The 16,289-nt window shown below is 33.8% G+C and overlaps 1 protein-coding gene across 1 annotated transcript; it reads right to left on the reverse strand.

Moving 5' to 3' along the window:
- Positions 1-10,023: 10,023 nt before the first annotated feature.
- Positions 10,024-15,416, reverse strand: LOC107444975 (Telo2 interacting protein 1). The gene has a single exon (XM_071178831.1). The coding sequence runs from the start codon at positions 15,094-15,096 to the stop codon at positions 12,058-12,060; it is 3,039 nt and encodes a 1,012-aa protein (XP_071034932.1). The 5' UTR covers positions 15,097-15,416; the 3' UTR covers positions 10,024-12,057.
- Positions 15,417-16,289: the final 873 nt, after the last annotated feature.

Genomic DNA, 16,289 nt, shown 5'->3' on the forward strand with positions numbered 1-16,289 from the left:
AAAAAATACGTACTGGACTTAAACAAGAAGTGCTAAACGCAATTATGAACATCTACCTAAATTGAAAACTCCTTTCAGATTTCTGTGCAGAAACCTCTGTAAATCATTGGCTTGATTGTGGAACTGGCAAACGTCATATTTGATTCATTTAAAAAACGCAGTACNTTTTTTATCGGAACATTCAGACATAATTTTTTGAATTCGTCATTATTTATTATGCTAACCTTACTTCCGGAATCGCATTCGAAGCGATGTTCAAAGCTATTTAATTTAACTGAGACATGCATTTTGTCATCATGATTAAATTCGTTTTCAAAAATACATCATAAATTTGATTTACATTAGTACTCAGTTCATTTGATTTACATATCGATTTCTAGATCTATTTCTGAACTGTTTTGATATACACACGTTAGCTAAATGACCCCGTTTCATGCAAGATTTACATCGTAATTTATTTTTAAGAAAACAATCTTGAGTTTTATGATTTGTCTTTCCACAATGTAAACATTATCCCTCTAATCCAAGTTCTTTTAAGTTAATATTGCTTTTATTTTTCATAGGCGATTTTGATCTACTTCTGTTTTGAAGTTTACTTTCGTTTTCGGAATTTCGAAAATTACTATTGTATTTTTTCTTTGCATTGTAACTTAATATTTTATTAATAGAACTAGGATAATTGCTCTTATAAACTTCTTTATTTTCGATTTCAGCAGCTTCAATTGCTAAGGCAATTTCAATAGTTATATCAGATGTAACATCACCTTGCTGCAATAATTTTTCACGAATATCAGCATCAGCTAAACCTCTGATAAATTGTGATCGTAATAAGTTTAACATAGATTTAGAACAGTTATTAGAATTACATTCAGATTTGAATTGAGTTCCATCAAAAAGTCCTTCGCGAAGGCAAATTTCTCTCAATACTTGATCCAGGAGTTCCCTTGTCTTCTGGATTAAGTTCAAAATTACAAGGCTACGTTGTTGAACATTAGTAGCCGTAAACCCTAAATTGGGTCAGCTGTTCAACGACTGTTATAAAGTAAAATAAAATACCTTCACTTGGAGCCGTAGTGGCTCATGGGATCGGACGCTCGCTTCCCAATGAGGTTGCCCGGGTTCGATCCCAGTGACAGCTGGTGGATTCGAAATTCGCACCTTGCTCATACCGACCACAGTGCTGACGTAAAATATCCTCTGAGGTAGACGGATCATGAGTTAGAGTTCCCTTGCTGTCGGGCTAACCGTGTGAGGTTTTCGTGTTTTTCCTCTCCACGTAACGCGAATTAGTTCCATCAAAAGTCCTTCTCAGCAGACCAGTGGAATTTGTGCTTGCGGTGATGCTGAACATATTCTTCTTCACTGTAGTCTGTATGCGAGTGCCCGAATGAATTTAAAGACTGATTTGAGACGTCTTTCAATTTGTTCTGAACTGGTCAAAAGTATTGAAAGTCTTGCGGCCTTGCGGAATTTTGTTTTTAATGTAAATTTGTAAATTTTTCTCCTTTTGTTTTCTACTTACAACTGTAAGCCTCATGCTATACTTTGTGGTGCATGAGGAGTTTTATGTCGTTCAAATAAATAAAAAAAATAAAAAAAGTCCTTCTCAAAATACTTGATCCAGGAAATCTCTTGTCTTCTGTATTGAGTTGCAAAATTACTAGGCTACGGAGTTGAACATTAATAGTCGTAAACCCAAAAAAATTGGTTTGACTGTTAGTGAGATTCAGAGCAAAAGCAAAAGGGGAAAATCCGAATTGAAAGGGAGAACGATTAAACATTTCTTGAGAGTGAAAACGTACAAGAACTGTATTATATTACTTTTGTTTTTTAGGTGTGCCCAAGGTTGTGGAGGCATAGAAATGTCGTGCACGAGATGTTACTTTTGTTACTTATTTTGTTTAATTAAATTTATTGTTAAATGTTGTTCACCTGTCTAATTATTGTTTACATCGAAATCCTTATTTACAATTGAAACCTTTCTGGCGAAGTCCGGCATTATTGTCAAATTATTTTGTTAGCGGGGAAAAGAGTCTGATGCAATCTTGTTTCGTTTTGAAAATACGGTAAGAGCACCATTTTGTGTTATATGACTCCTAATTTGTTTAATTTTCCAGTTGTGAGAAAATTCTTTTTCGAAAATACATACTAATTAACTGATAATTTAAAAATTGTTTTGTGTGTTTCAAAATTATTTTGTTCCGACCGGAATCAATCGTAGAATATGTCATTGTTATTATATTTAGTATTTTCTAGAATATACAGGTATACGACAAAATAATAGGAACACCTGTGAAAAAAATGAAAATAAATGTTTTAATAAGGAGTTGGGCCACCTTTGGCCTGAATGACAGCTTGCGTTCGACGTGGGATTGACAAATAAAGGTCTTGACCAAAGTTCATCGGAATTTGTAGTCACTCCTCTTGCCGGGCAGTCTCGAGTTCAGAGAGTATGCGTGGAGGAGGAAACCGAGCACAGACTTTTTTCTCTAAAAAACCCCACAAAAGCTGATTTTGTTCCACTTCAAGCTACATGTTCCACTTCATCATTATGCTCATTTAACCATGTTTGAACACAGTGAGACGTGTGAACAGGGGCGTTGACATCTTGGAACACGGGACGCTCTCCCGGAAAGAGAGTATGAAGAATAGGGTGAAGATAATCTGCGAGAATGCTTCGGTAATGGTCCCCTTTGACCACCCTCCTCAAGATAACGAGAGGTCCCAATCCACGGGCAGATTAAGCTCCCCACACCATCACAGAACCACCTCCATGTTTCACGGTTGGAACCAGGCAGTCAACGTGAAATGCTTCTGCCGGCGTTCGCCACATGAACACACGCCCGGTGTTCTGGAATGGTGTAGAAGAGGATTCATCAAACCAAATGACTTGTTCCCATTGCACTTGTGTCCATTTTAGGTGGTCTTGAGACCACTGTAGTTTCTTTAAAGCATTCCGTGCTGAAACTAACGGTTTTGGAATCGCTACTCTGTCATGAATGTTAGCAGCATGAAACTCTCGTTGAATAGTTTTCATGTATAAGGGGTTCTGAATGTGGGTATTCATCTCGGACGTTATCACCGGCAGTGTAGTCTTGCGTTTTCGAGCGACTATCTTCTTCAACACCCGTCTATCACAGTCCGACAACTTCGACCTTCTGCCGCTGTTGTGCTTCCCAGAAGACATCTTACCCAACTTTGCGTATGCCGACAGAGTCCTTGAAACACCCACAAGGTTCGCTGTTCTGGACACGGACGCTCCTGCGAGGCGAGCTCCGATTATCATGCCTCTTTTAAGGTCAGAGAGGCCAGACATAATCTCGCTTCTCTAGGGACAGATTTTTCTCATGCAACTCTCACACTGCCAAATGCTAGTCTGATACCTTTCCTTTCATCACCACTAGGTGGCACACTCTTGCGACACGTGTCCGCCGTTTATTGGACGGTCGAAGGAAGACTCCATTCTTTCACAATTGTTTCTACTATTTTGTCCTGCGCCTTTATATGTTCAACGGTGTATGAAATAAGAATATAGTAATGATATTTTTTGTTTTATTTTTTTTGTTCCATCAGGAAAATTTTCAAATAATGTGTTGTTTTATGTAGAAGTAATTTGAAATGGTTAGCACGTTTTTGTGTTTAAATAAGAAGCATTTTCAATGCGAAATCGAAAAGAGTGAGAGGTTGTGTTAGAATGCCAATGCATTTAAATTAATGTTCTCAAATCTGTACATCGAAGATGCAGAATGCACGTCAGTGCAATTAAATATAAAATAAACATTAGCACGCCAGTGCATATAAATTAAGGTACATCAGTACATTGAAGGGTTATTTGCACGTCAGTGCAGTTAAATATACAAAACTTTGGCACGCCAGTGTATATAAATTAAGATGCATCAGTACATTGAAGCGTTATGTGCACGTGTCAGTTTTTTTAAAGAAAATTTTATTAATTATTAGCGCATCAGTGCAGTTAAATTAATATATATTTGTACGTCAGTGCATTTAGTTAGCTGTAACAAAGTATTAAAGTACGTCAGTACTTTTGATTTCATACATGTCAATGTAAGTAAAGTTGGAAGCGTTTCTTAAAATAAGATAATTTATGCACATCAGTGTATTAGATTTAAGGTGTATCCAGTAATAAATTTATGTGCATCAGTACGTTAAGTGAAATTGATTTTTTTAAATCTTATGTGAAATTATACAACTACATCAGTAGTTTTGCTTGCATCTAACATTGTTTATAAACAAGTTATTCTATTAATGTTCCAAATGCTTTTGATTATTGTGAAATTGTTGTTAATAGTAATAATGACATGTAACAATTGAAGTTTTTAAGAAGATATAGATTAATTATATGAATGTTCTGTTTCAAGAAAAACAATTTATTGATTGTTTTGAAATCGAAACAACCTTGAGTTTAACAGTGATTCATGTCATTTTCTTCTCTGAAGACATTTATAATTTTTTGTGTATTCTAAAAGATTATTCTGCTTGTAGGATTATTCGGAATGATATTTTATTACATATTCGTGAATTTATTATCAGATAAATTATATTCTGATGCCAATTCATTTTAGATGAGATTTTTCTCTAGTAAAAGAAATATTTCTAGATGTTCTAAATAATAGAATTGTGTCAAATTATTTTTCACTGATAAAAGAATAATTTTTTTTATATACATATAAGAATAATTTTTGTTTGTTTAAGAAACATTGCTCTCTCTCTCTCTCTCTCTCTCTCTATATATATATATANTGATTGATTGATTTTCGAATAATAGAAAATTGTTATTAGTTTTGATAAAGTTTATTATTATTGAATTTTTATTATATTAATTTATCTATTATTATTTAGTTTGGTTTAGATATTTTAGTAGCATAAATGGGAATTTAATTAATCATCACTAATCATTTGGTATACTTTCGTATTATTGTTTTATTTGACGTATTATTGTTTTATTAATTGTGAAATAGTTTTTTTATTATTTTTATTTTTGAATATGGCTTTTTTGGGGCGTGCACGTAAAGATCATCTTAAAGCTTTAGCCATTGAGTTGGGTCATGATATTTCGGATGACATGAAAATTACCGATTTGAGTAAATCGATAACGACAGGTGAAGGATATGATGAAGAGGTCACTAAAAATCTGTTGTTGGTTATTACTGAAGACAGAAAGCTCCGTGAACAGCAAGAGGTCGAGGATAAACGTCAACAGTTTGAAATCAAGAAGCTTCGACAGCTACAAGATGCAGAAAATCAAAGGCTTGAACGTGAATTTCAGCTTGAAAAACTACGTTTAGAAAATGAGAGATTGGAGGCATCTCCTCAGACTATCGAAACTAAAGTCAGCGCTTATGAATTAACAAAGATCGTTCCAAAATTTGAAACTAAGGATGGAGATATAGTTTTGTTTCTAACAGGGGCCCCTATCAGGGGGGAAGGTGGGCGCACGATGCGCCCACTTAAAGCTTGGGGGGGGGGATTTTTACACTAAATAAAACGAATAGTTTGGGGGGGAATTTAGAATTTGCCTAAGAATGCGCCCAAGAGCTTGGGGGGAATGGGGGCCACTGGTTTCTAACATTGTTCCAGCGCCAAGCAAAAAGATTTGGAATTGATAAACGTAATTGGGTGTCAGCCCTACTAGCTCTTATGCCATCTGAAATCACTCAACTGATTGCTCGGGAGGCTGAAGATAAGTTTGAAGATTATCATTATACAAAAGGCATTCTACTTAAAAAGTTTAAGATGGATCCAGAACATTTCAGGCAGAAATTTGTTAAACATCAGAGGAACCCTTCTAATTCTTGGCATGATTTTGTTTTCGAAATAACGAGTTATTTCGACGAATGGCTAGTAGGTATAGAGGTAACTGATTTCACAGGATTGAGAAACTTGATGAACACTGATCAACTGAAAAGACTGGGCCCTCGAGAAATAAGAGATCATTTCGTGGACAGCTGGTGCAAGTTTAAAACCCCTGGTGATTTGACTGAAAAAGTTGATGAGTATGAAAATGTGAGAACAAGTTCAAAGAAAGTAACTACAACTGACATAAAACCCAGGCCAACAAACCATTTTAAGCCAGGTATTAGAGTAACTAATCTGATCAAACTAGCGCAAGATTTAGAACACCAAATACTCTAAAAGAGTTTGGAACTAAATTTCGTAGACCCACTTGCTTTTCCTGTGGCGAAATAGGACATACTTCAAAATTCTGTCCTAAAAATGCAAAAAAGCAACTTGGATCAGGGGCTAGGGCCAATCTTGTGAAAACTGACGAACCAGAAAAGAACTATCTTAAGAAGTCGTGACAGCTAAGGTATCAGTTCCAGTTTCAACTCCAATAGAACTCAAGAAAGAAGTGGATGACTTGAAGGTTGTGAATATTAAGTGTGGAAACAAATCTCTGAGAGCAGTTGTAGACACTGGAGCCCAAATTTCAGTGATACGTAAAAACTTGATTGATTTAGATTGTGGGGAAGGTGAAGGTACTATTGAAATCATTTCTGCATTTGGTGAAAATGAGATAGCTGCATAGAAATTGCTCAGCCTTAAAATAGATGATAATATGCACAGTTCCATACCTATTACTTGTGCAGTATCTAAGAAACTTGTCGACATGTTGATTTGTGGTAGTGTCTATGAACTTTTATTACGAAATATCCAATTGTATAATTTCCATCAGGGGATTTCTAAAAATGGACTCTCTGTCGATGAGAAGAACGATTCAACTCATGAAAATTCTAAAAAGTACGAAGTTGGACTTAATACTCATAGATCTATATCTTGTCAGACTGTAGAAACTGAAAATAATGATCAAGTCGAGAATTATAATTAAGGTGACAATCTTAGTAATCGTTATAAAAATTGGAAAGATTTCATTCGTCTACAACAAGAAGACAGCTGCCCTAAAGAAGCATGGGAATTTGGAAAGAAAAAGAAGAATTCATATAGTATTGAGAATGGAATTTTGACACATTCTGAATGGGTTTGAGGAGAACTCATTACACAAGTATTATTATCTGAAGACAAACGCAAAGAGGTATTGCGAATGGCCCATGATGTCTCTTTATCAGGTCATCTAGAAGAAAAGAAAAGAAAACAGAGGATTAAATATTCCTCTCATTGGCCCACTATGAAAACTGATATAAAAAGTTATTGCGAGCTCTGTAAAGAATCTCAAGTAAGACGGACTGCAACATATAGAGATCGTGTACCCATACAGCCAATTGTTCGTCCTGAAAATCCTTTCGAGGTTTGAAGTGTTGATTGCATTGGACCTCTGGAGTCAAAATTTAAAAGAGGTCACGCATATGTTATTTGTGCGGTTGATCTCGGCACAAGAAGGGCCGCGGCAATTCCTGTCAAAAACATTAAAGCGAAAACAACGTAGAAATATATGTTCATTTAAAAATGCCATTTCTATTCACTTGGTATTTTACTTTAAATAATTTAATAAAGGAAACCGATATATAAGGTATGATTTATAGTACGGATCTAAATATAATGACAGATCACAAAAAGTACTAACTGGAAGTTATAAAAGTATTCATTCCAGTTATAAAAAGTATTAATTTGCGAAACCTCTTAAACTTTCCCCGGAACATTAAAATTCCATAGAACACAGTTTGGAATTGCTTCTATAAGATATGAAAAAATTTATGAAATTTTACCACGTTTACTACTGAAAAGTATGGTGAAAAACTATATTTTATTATGTTAATTTTACGAGAAGTCATGACCAAATTGCTACGGAAAAAAATAACCCTGTTTTTTGGTCCTCGCACAAATACCGTAAATGTATTGGTATTTTACTTCAAATAATTTAATAAAGGAAACCGAAATATTATATAAGGTATGATTTATAGTACGGATCTAAATATAATGAGAGATATTCTAATAGTTTTGACTATACTTTTTTTTTCCTCAGTGCGGTCAGTACCATGGTTCACATTTTATAAAAAGTACTGTATTACCACATGCAAACAGATGTGTTTTTCTCAAAATTTCAGAGGATCTTCTATTTTGACACCTCAAATTAAAAAAAAATTTATTCTCAAAATTGAAGAAAAAAAACATGTGAAGAACATATCCAGAAATTTTCAACAAAATCAAGAATGTCAAATATCCAAATTACTCTTAATTTATTCAATTTCAAAAAATAAATAAAAGAAAAACCCTATAGGGAGTTGTGTATATTTGGGGATGATGATTATGAAATCTAACACAAAACTGAGAGATCGTGGGCTATATTCCAGCTGATGACAATTTTTAATCTTTATTCCTTAGTACTGAAAAATTTTATTATTTTTTCTAATGTATGCATGTTAAAAAAACCAATAGTTTAACTAATATTTAAAAAACTACAAGGCTGCATCCCCTGTTCAATTTGCTCATTAACCCTCGTGGTTGATTCTCATTAATCATTACAGATTAAGAGGAAGAATGGTTTATTTTCATTTTTTTACACAAATTACAAATGAGTTACCATTTACATTTTTAAGATGACTAAATTTTGGCAAATCAATAAAATTGGTGCCTCCCGTAGAGTTATTACTCAGTGAAGATGGGTTCAAGGAATAGAGCATTCGCCTCCAAGTGAGGTGACCCGGGTTCGAATCCCAGTGATGTCTGCTCGATACGAATTCTACACCCGGCTAACACCGACCACAATGCTGACGCAAAATACCCTCAGTGGTACACGGATCATGGGTTAGAGTCCCCTTGCTGTCAGACTAACCGTGGGAAGCTTTCGTGGTTCTTCCTCTCCTAACCCATATTTACGTTACATGGAGAGGAAGACCACGAAAACCTCCCATGGTTAGTCTGACAGCAAGGAGACTCTAGCCCATGATCCGTCTACCACACAGGATATTTCATGTCAACACTGTGGCCGGCGCAAGCTGGATGTGGAATTCGTATCGACCAGCCATCGCCGGGATAGAATCCTGGTTCACCTCATTGGAAGGCAAAAGCTCTATTCCCTGAGCCATTGCGGCTCTCAATGAGGGTCATAAAATAAAATAATAATTTGGCCGGGATAGCCTAGTTGGGGGTTGGACTCGTTTTTGTGAGAATGGGCGCTTGAATCCAGCCGGCCGAAGAATACCTATGTACAAAATGGTGCACGTGAATCTGTCAGGGTCACAAAGCCCTTCAAGTTCTCATAACAAATCAATACCTTTTGGAACAGATCCAGGAGTACCCTTGTCCTCTGGATCGATTCAAAATTACAAGGCTACAGAGTTAAACATTGGTAGTCGTAAACTCAAAATTAAGTCGGTTGTTCAATGGCTGTTATGAAGAAAAAAATTAAACTAATAATCAAATTGTATTTTCTTGTATTCTTTGAAACTCCTTGCATATTTTCTACACACCTTCATAATTTCATATTTCTAAGTCTTATAAATCTTGAGCAGCAAAGCAAAATATAAAGTAAAGAAAAAACAATTTAGAAAAAAATTCGCAAAAAAATCATTTAAAATTTCAAAAGACATATGTTCAGAATTTTGAAGAAAAAAAAACTGTTTAATATGCCGTTCCAGCATGCCAAATTTTTATTCTGAGCTTAAAATGTGCTTCTATTGTAATTTTTTTCCTCGTTCAAAAAATAGGTGCAATAAAAGAAAGGTTCTACATTATAGTCACATCACAATCAATATATTTAACAATCAAGTAATATTATGATATTCTCTAATAATATAATGCTAATGCTCAACAATAAAAAATAATGACAGTTTACTTTAGGTTTATAAAAATAGAATTGAACTTATAAGGCCCTAATTATTTTCAGTAGCTTAGGGCCCCACGAAGCTTAAATCTGGCCCTGGTGTCAGTTGTAGTAAGGTGGCTTCTGTGGGTGTTGGCTGTTCCTATAAGATCAGTCCAGCAAATTTGTTTGCGTTGTTNGCAAAATGTAAAGTAAAGAAAAAACAATTTAGAAAAAAATTCGCAAAAAAATCATTTACAATTTCAAAATACATATGTTCAGAATTTTGAAGGGAAAAAAAACTGTTTAATATGCCTTTCCAGCATGCCAAATTTTTATTCTGTGCCTAAAATGTGCTTCGATTGTAACTTTTTGTCCTCGTTCAAAAAATAGGTGCAATAAAAGAAAGGTTCTACATTATAGTCTCATCACAATCAATATATTTAACGATCGAGTAATATTATGATATTCTCTAATAATATAATGCTAATACTCAACAATAAAAAATAATGACAGTTTACTTTAGGTTTATAAAAATAGAATTGAACTTATAAGGCCCTCATCATTTTCAGTAGCTTAGGGCCCCACGAAGCTTAAATCTGGCCCTGGTGTCAGTTGTAGTAAGGTGGCTTCTGTGGGTGTTGGCTGTTCCTATAAGATCAGTCCAGCAAATTTTTTTGCGTTGTTGTTAAACAAGTATATGAGTTGCAAGCATTATGGTGTATTATTGTTAAAGAAAGTTTAACAGGCCTCCATAAGTAATGCAATCAAACACGATCCCTGATTGGTTATGACGTCACATGTGCTGACCGGAAATGTGCCTCTTTCATCCGCTAAGGCTATTTTAATGCTCTTTCAGTTTTGATATCATTTATATAGTGTAAGAAATCTCCTTGAAATGCTTATTTTTTTTTTTTATTGATTTAACTCTCAACTTTAAAAATAAATCATTGATAGCATTGTCCTTAGTGCACTCTGACTGTAACATGAGGTTATATCATCAAAAAGAGCTCTATAATTAACAGCCACTCACAATATTTTGAATACATTCGAATCTACTTTTTTTTTTTTTTTTTTTTTTTTTTTTTTTTTTNTTTTTTTTTTGTTAATAGTTCTTGTTGATAATTTTTGGTGTTTCCTTATTTGATCTTTCCCACATTTGGAGCAGATTTGCCTGGTAGCTAGAAGAGGCAAGAGGTTATTATGATCTTTCCTAAAGGTTTTCTTCAGCACAAAGTCTATGGAAAAAATTCTGATCCAAAAGCGGTCGTAAATATAGGTGGTCACTACACAGAGGTGGTCCTTCTGGGAAGTTTCACTGTATTTATTTACTTAACATATTTAAATCTTTCCATATAAAAATGCACAAAAATATTAAGTTTTTCTTTTTAAAAATATTAAAAAACTACATCTGTTTACAATGTAAGAAATAAAAAAACAGCAAATCTTTTATTTTTGCAACAAAAAAAAATACAAAAAAATTTTTTAAAAAAAACTTGGTTATGTGCAGACGATATATTTTAAAATAAAATTTTATTTACCTATATCTTACTTTAATAGAATTAGATTATTCATCTTAATAAGTTAACTTCAGATGTTTCGATGTAATTTGAAAACTATACACCAACTTGCAAACAATTATTTTCATAACTAAGGCTGATTTGAGCAGGGTAAATAATTTTAAATTGTTGATAAAATTTCAAATTAGTAATTCCTTATTAAAAATTGATAAAATATTGTAATTGAATAACTAGAAAGGTTGCTTTCCAATTAACACAAAGACACACACAAACACCAATTAACACAATTAATGGTTTTATACTTCCCAAAGAAATCCACTAGTATTCAATGAAATATTTCCTAAACATTGCATGTTATGTAGGTGTTAAAACAAATTTATGGAACAACTTCAAAAATATTTTAGAATTTAAATCATAGCAGAACATTAACCACTTGCTTGCTGAGGAAAATTCCGAGATTCACCCCCTACTCAGTGCTACCGGTTTCCACAGCACTCATAGCTTTGGTGTGTATTAGAGCAAAAGAAGAGCCGTGTTTTTCAATCTAAAAACTGTTAACGCATTGGCTTAGTGAAGCTTATCTACATGCCTGCAGCAAGCAAGGAATTAGGCAATAAAAAAGAAAAATGTTTAGATAATAATAACTTAATACAATTATACATTTTCATTCTAATAATTTAGAAAGATTAATTGAGAAATATCAAGATTCAATATTATACAGAAGAATTTTCTTAGTAATTTTAAAAAATATATAAACACTGAGAATTTAATTACAATGAGCAAGGGAAAGTTTAATTTTCACATAATTTTATAAGTAATTCAGATTTTATATTCATTAAGATCGCTACAACTGATTGGAAAATTCAAAATCTGTAAGTTACTATAAAGTGGATTTAAGATCTCACTATCACAGTATAATATATTATAATATAACCACATAGCATCAGGATCAAGAGTATATAAAGCTTTAATAGTTCTATAAGCAGCTTCTTGAAATGCTTTTGACTGTGATTTATTTAAATATGGAAGACAAACTTCAGCTAACTCAGCAATATCTCTTTCAGACACATCAATTTTAGTATATAAAACCCCGATCTCAGATAAGACATACAAATGAAGTTTACAAGCATTTTGCCACTGATAATTACGATAATTCTTTTTTACCGAGCTAGAATAACTATTTTTTAATAAGCTAATTAATTTTATAGCTACATCTTTCAGAACACGAGCTCTTACAAAGTCACGACACTTATCAGCCATAACTAATAAAACCTTGAAGGCAATTAAAGCAACTGCAGGCTCCTCTCTGAAACGCCACACAAATCGAGGCCACAATTCATGTATTACTGGATGCAGCTGTACTTCGTAAGCACCAAGAATTACAATGCAATCTTCAATTACTTCCAGGGAAGATATCTTTACGTACAAATCATTAGAAGATTGGTGATGGCAACACCTTTTTAATATATCTGTCACTAAACTGACATGCAATGGAGGAGGTGCTTTAAAATCAGTTTCAGCTATAGAAGAATCTTCAGGGATGGAATCATCTTTACTCTCTAAACCAACATCAACATTTTCCTCATCTAACTGCTGTTTCTTAGCTGACTTATACTCCAACACAGCAGTTTTTAAACATTTTAGTTCACATTTTGAAGGCATAACATTTGATGAAGATACTTCTTTAACACTGAACCATAATTTAATAGAATGAACAATTGATTTAATGACCTCCAAAAGAATGCATGCTTTATCTTGATTACAATCGAGTAGATTTAAAATATGGTGAATATTATCTTTGACAAGCGGCAAAATGTGAGAATCACTTTCCTTCATAGAAACACTGAGGACAATAGCCATTTCTGGCCTAGATACAAAATGATGAAAGTTAACAGTTATACTATTCATAATGTAATCAACATTGTCATGAATAAGTTCACGAACTGAAGAGTATTCACAATAATTTGAAATAGTATGTAAGCATATTCTACCATAATTTGAAAGAACAGAATTCACACTCCCAACTTGTTCTAAAACTGGAAATAGAACTTTCATCAGAAGTTGTCTGAAATTAACTTTAAGTACTTTAGCACTTTTCCCAATAGTCTCTAATACTAAACATTTCTTTTGGATCTTATGGTTGCAGTGCATTTCATTAGATAACATATTAACTTTATTAACTGGAGATATAATATTTTCAGGAGTAGCAATCCATTCAGATGAAGATAGTAGTTCAACTAGAATATCTTCAATAAATTCATAATAATCTTTGGCTTTTTCTCTATGAGAAACACCTTCAAAGATTCTTGATATTAGAAATATACACTGCAAATCATAAAGCTCTGAATTTTGCTGTTTATCTAGTACATAATCAGTAATCAACCTCACATTTCCATACAAGCCAAAATAATAACAAATATTTAAAACAGTATTCACTATGTCTTCACTCTGAAAATAAATAAATTTCTTTTTTGGCCATAAATCACTAATAGGAGAAGAAACATTTTGATCTTCAAGAACTGATAAATCCTCAACTACATTCGTGGTCCTTAGATCGAATTCTAAGATATTCATAAGACTTAAGAAAATCCGCTCAAGATTAGAATAATTTCCTAACAAATTATCAACAGATTTACCAAGAATATGGATGTATCCTTGAATAGTTCTTAATATAGCTAGTTTATCAGAATCATTCGAAGAAAACTTGCATTTTATCAATTTTGAAGAAGATGAATGAATATCTTCTTCAATAAACGAAAATAAAGACATTGAATGGTATGTTTGTAATCTTCGTGAAAACTTTACAATCAATTCAGAGCTATAATTGGAAATTTCTTTATGCGTATCAGCAGATAAGGCAAAAACAATTGATAACAAAGTGGAAATAGAGTTTTCCAAAGTTTTCAAGCAATTGGAAAATACACAGTCGACAAATTTCAAAAGGTCATATCTCACTTTCCAATGATCATGTGTAATTAAAACTTTCATGTTCACTATCATTCCTTTTAGAGCAAATGAAGTATCTTTAAGCCACTCATCATCTTTCACTATATTTTCAAGTTTTGATTGCTTTGATACTTTTTTGGTAGAAATAACAGTTTTTGCCTCATCACTGTTTTCAAAGAAGTGGTCACCGAGAACTAAAGCAATGAGCTCAGAGAAAATATTTAAAGCTGTTCGAATAACATTTTGACCTTGTTTCACATCACCACAAATAACACCGATAAGAGCTGATGCTAACCCTGGGAAATAATGAGTTAAGCTTTTGCTAGCTACCTCCTCTATTCGTAAAGATCTAGAAGTCTGGTATGCAGGGTTATAAGCTAAAACACCAATAGTTTGTAAAATATTTTGGCGTAAAGATTTAGATTTTTCATGCTTTAATAGCTGAACAAATACAAAAAATGCCTGCGCTAAAGTCAGTCGAAATGTCTGATCATACATAATATACAATAACTCATCATCTAAACTTTTAACCAAACTAGTTATACAGTTACACACACTAAGTTTTAATTCCTCACTAGCATCACTAACTTCTTCAGGTTTTTCTATATTTGTCAACAGATTAGTTAACTGTTGAAAATTTGTGGTAAAAGTATCAGAGTTACGTAACTGAAAATTGTTGTAAAGATATGTTAAACAGTCTACAGCCTTTATTAAAACTTTTTCACCAGGTTTCTTGAGTAATATTAAACGAAGCGGAAATATTATATACTCATGATAAAGTTTTAGTGTATCTGCATCAATGTCTTTCAAAATTTCTAATAATTTATCTAAATCCTCAATTGAACAATCCCGAGCTATTTTAACACAAACAGGCTGTAATCTTTTAAAAATCAATTTGGAAGGCGATTCCATGGCTGAAAAAAATCACTTAGTACTAGCTCAAGATACAACAGACGGCAAAATCCTTTTACGAATACAAAAGTAACTAAAGCTTGGCCACCAGAATTGTTTGCCAGAACCTCTTTGTTTGCCAAGAACTAAAGAGTTCACAGTTCAACCGGATCATTGTAAATAAGTTGTAAAAAGTAGAACATAGGGTGTGAGTTTTGGTTATAAAATTGCAATGTTTACAAATTCAAATTTAAAATTTCACATGATTCCACTGCAGAAATTATTATAAAGAAATCATTTTGCGCTTTAATAGCACTCTTCATATTGAACCAGCTTGTCTGCTGTTTCAGACAACATTCTCACTACATGCTAATATTACGCGAATGCGATGTTGGCGATCGAAATGAGCTACAGGTGGCGTAAAACCGAGCCTGCTTGCTTTCACCATTAGCGTGTGCGGAGAGTCATAGGATTTTCAAATAGATTAAAGAATCTTAAGTTAGGAAACTGTATGGAACTAAAAACTAGATTGAAAATATTGAAAAGAAAGGTGCCGCAGTGGACTGATCGTTAAGACAAGGTTCCCACCAGATCACCGAAGTCAAGCATCACTGGCTGCGGTCTGAGTACGGGTGGGTGATCACTTGGATCAGTCAGCGTAGGGATCGAGGGTGTGCGGTATACGTCCTCGTTGAACTGTTCTACCGTAAAGTGCTCGACTTCTAGTGCAGGTCGTCGGGTTACCAAAGCATGGGCGCCATCCCCTCTGCAGAGGATCAAAATTGTGATGGTATGTCTTCGGATCATTCTCAGAGATGTTTCCCAGACCATCGCCAATAGCCCATTCTGCAGCTCTAGTGCAACGTAAATGAACTACTACTACTCTAAAAGAAAGCGTTAATTTTAAAAATATTGTTGTCAATTAATTACAAAATAATATCAAGAAAGGAGAAAATACCCTATTGAATTTTATACAACAGAAAAGAGGAGGAGAGGATGAAGGCATGGAACCGGTTGTTTCCCCCAGATGGCGTATTCGACCGTTGCGATTGCGAATTGGAGTTAGGACCAAGAAAGGGATTGACGTATTTTTCACCGGTAAATATATTTTACCACTCAGGCTCTCCTTCCCATTTAAGTAATTTTTGCATGAAGCGTCGGCAAGTGGGGATCGAACTCACGATCTCATGGACATGAGTCCAACACCCTATCTC

Source organism: Parasteatoda tepidariorum, chromosome 3 (genome assembly GCF_043381705.1).
Source record: "Parasteatoda tepidariorum isolate YZ-2023 chromosome 3, CAS_Ptep_4.0, whole genome shotgun sequence".
Classification (NCBI taxonomy): domain Eukaryota; kingdom Metazoa; phylum Arthropoda; class Arachnida; order Araneae; family Theridiidae; genus Parasteatoda; species Parasteatoda tepidariorum.

Excerpts from the sequence above, each read along its gene's own strand:
- LOC107444975 (XM_071178831.1), bottom strand. The coding sequence starts at position 15,096 with ATGGAATCGCCTTCCAAATTGATTTTTAAAAGATTACAGCCTGTTTGT.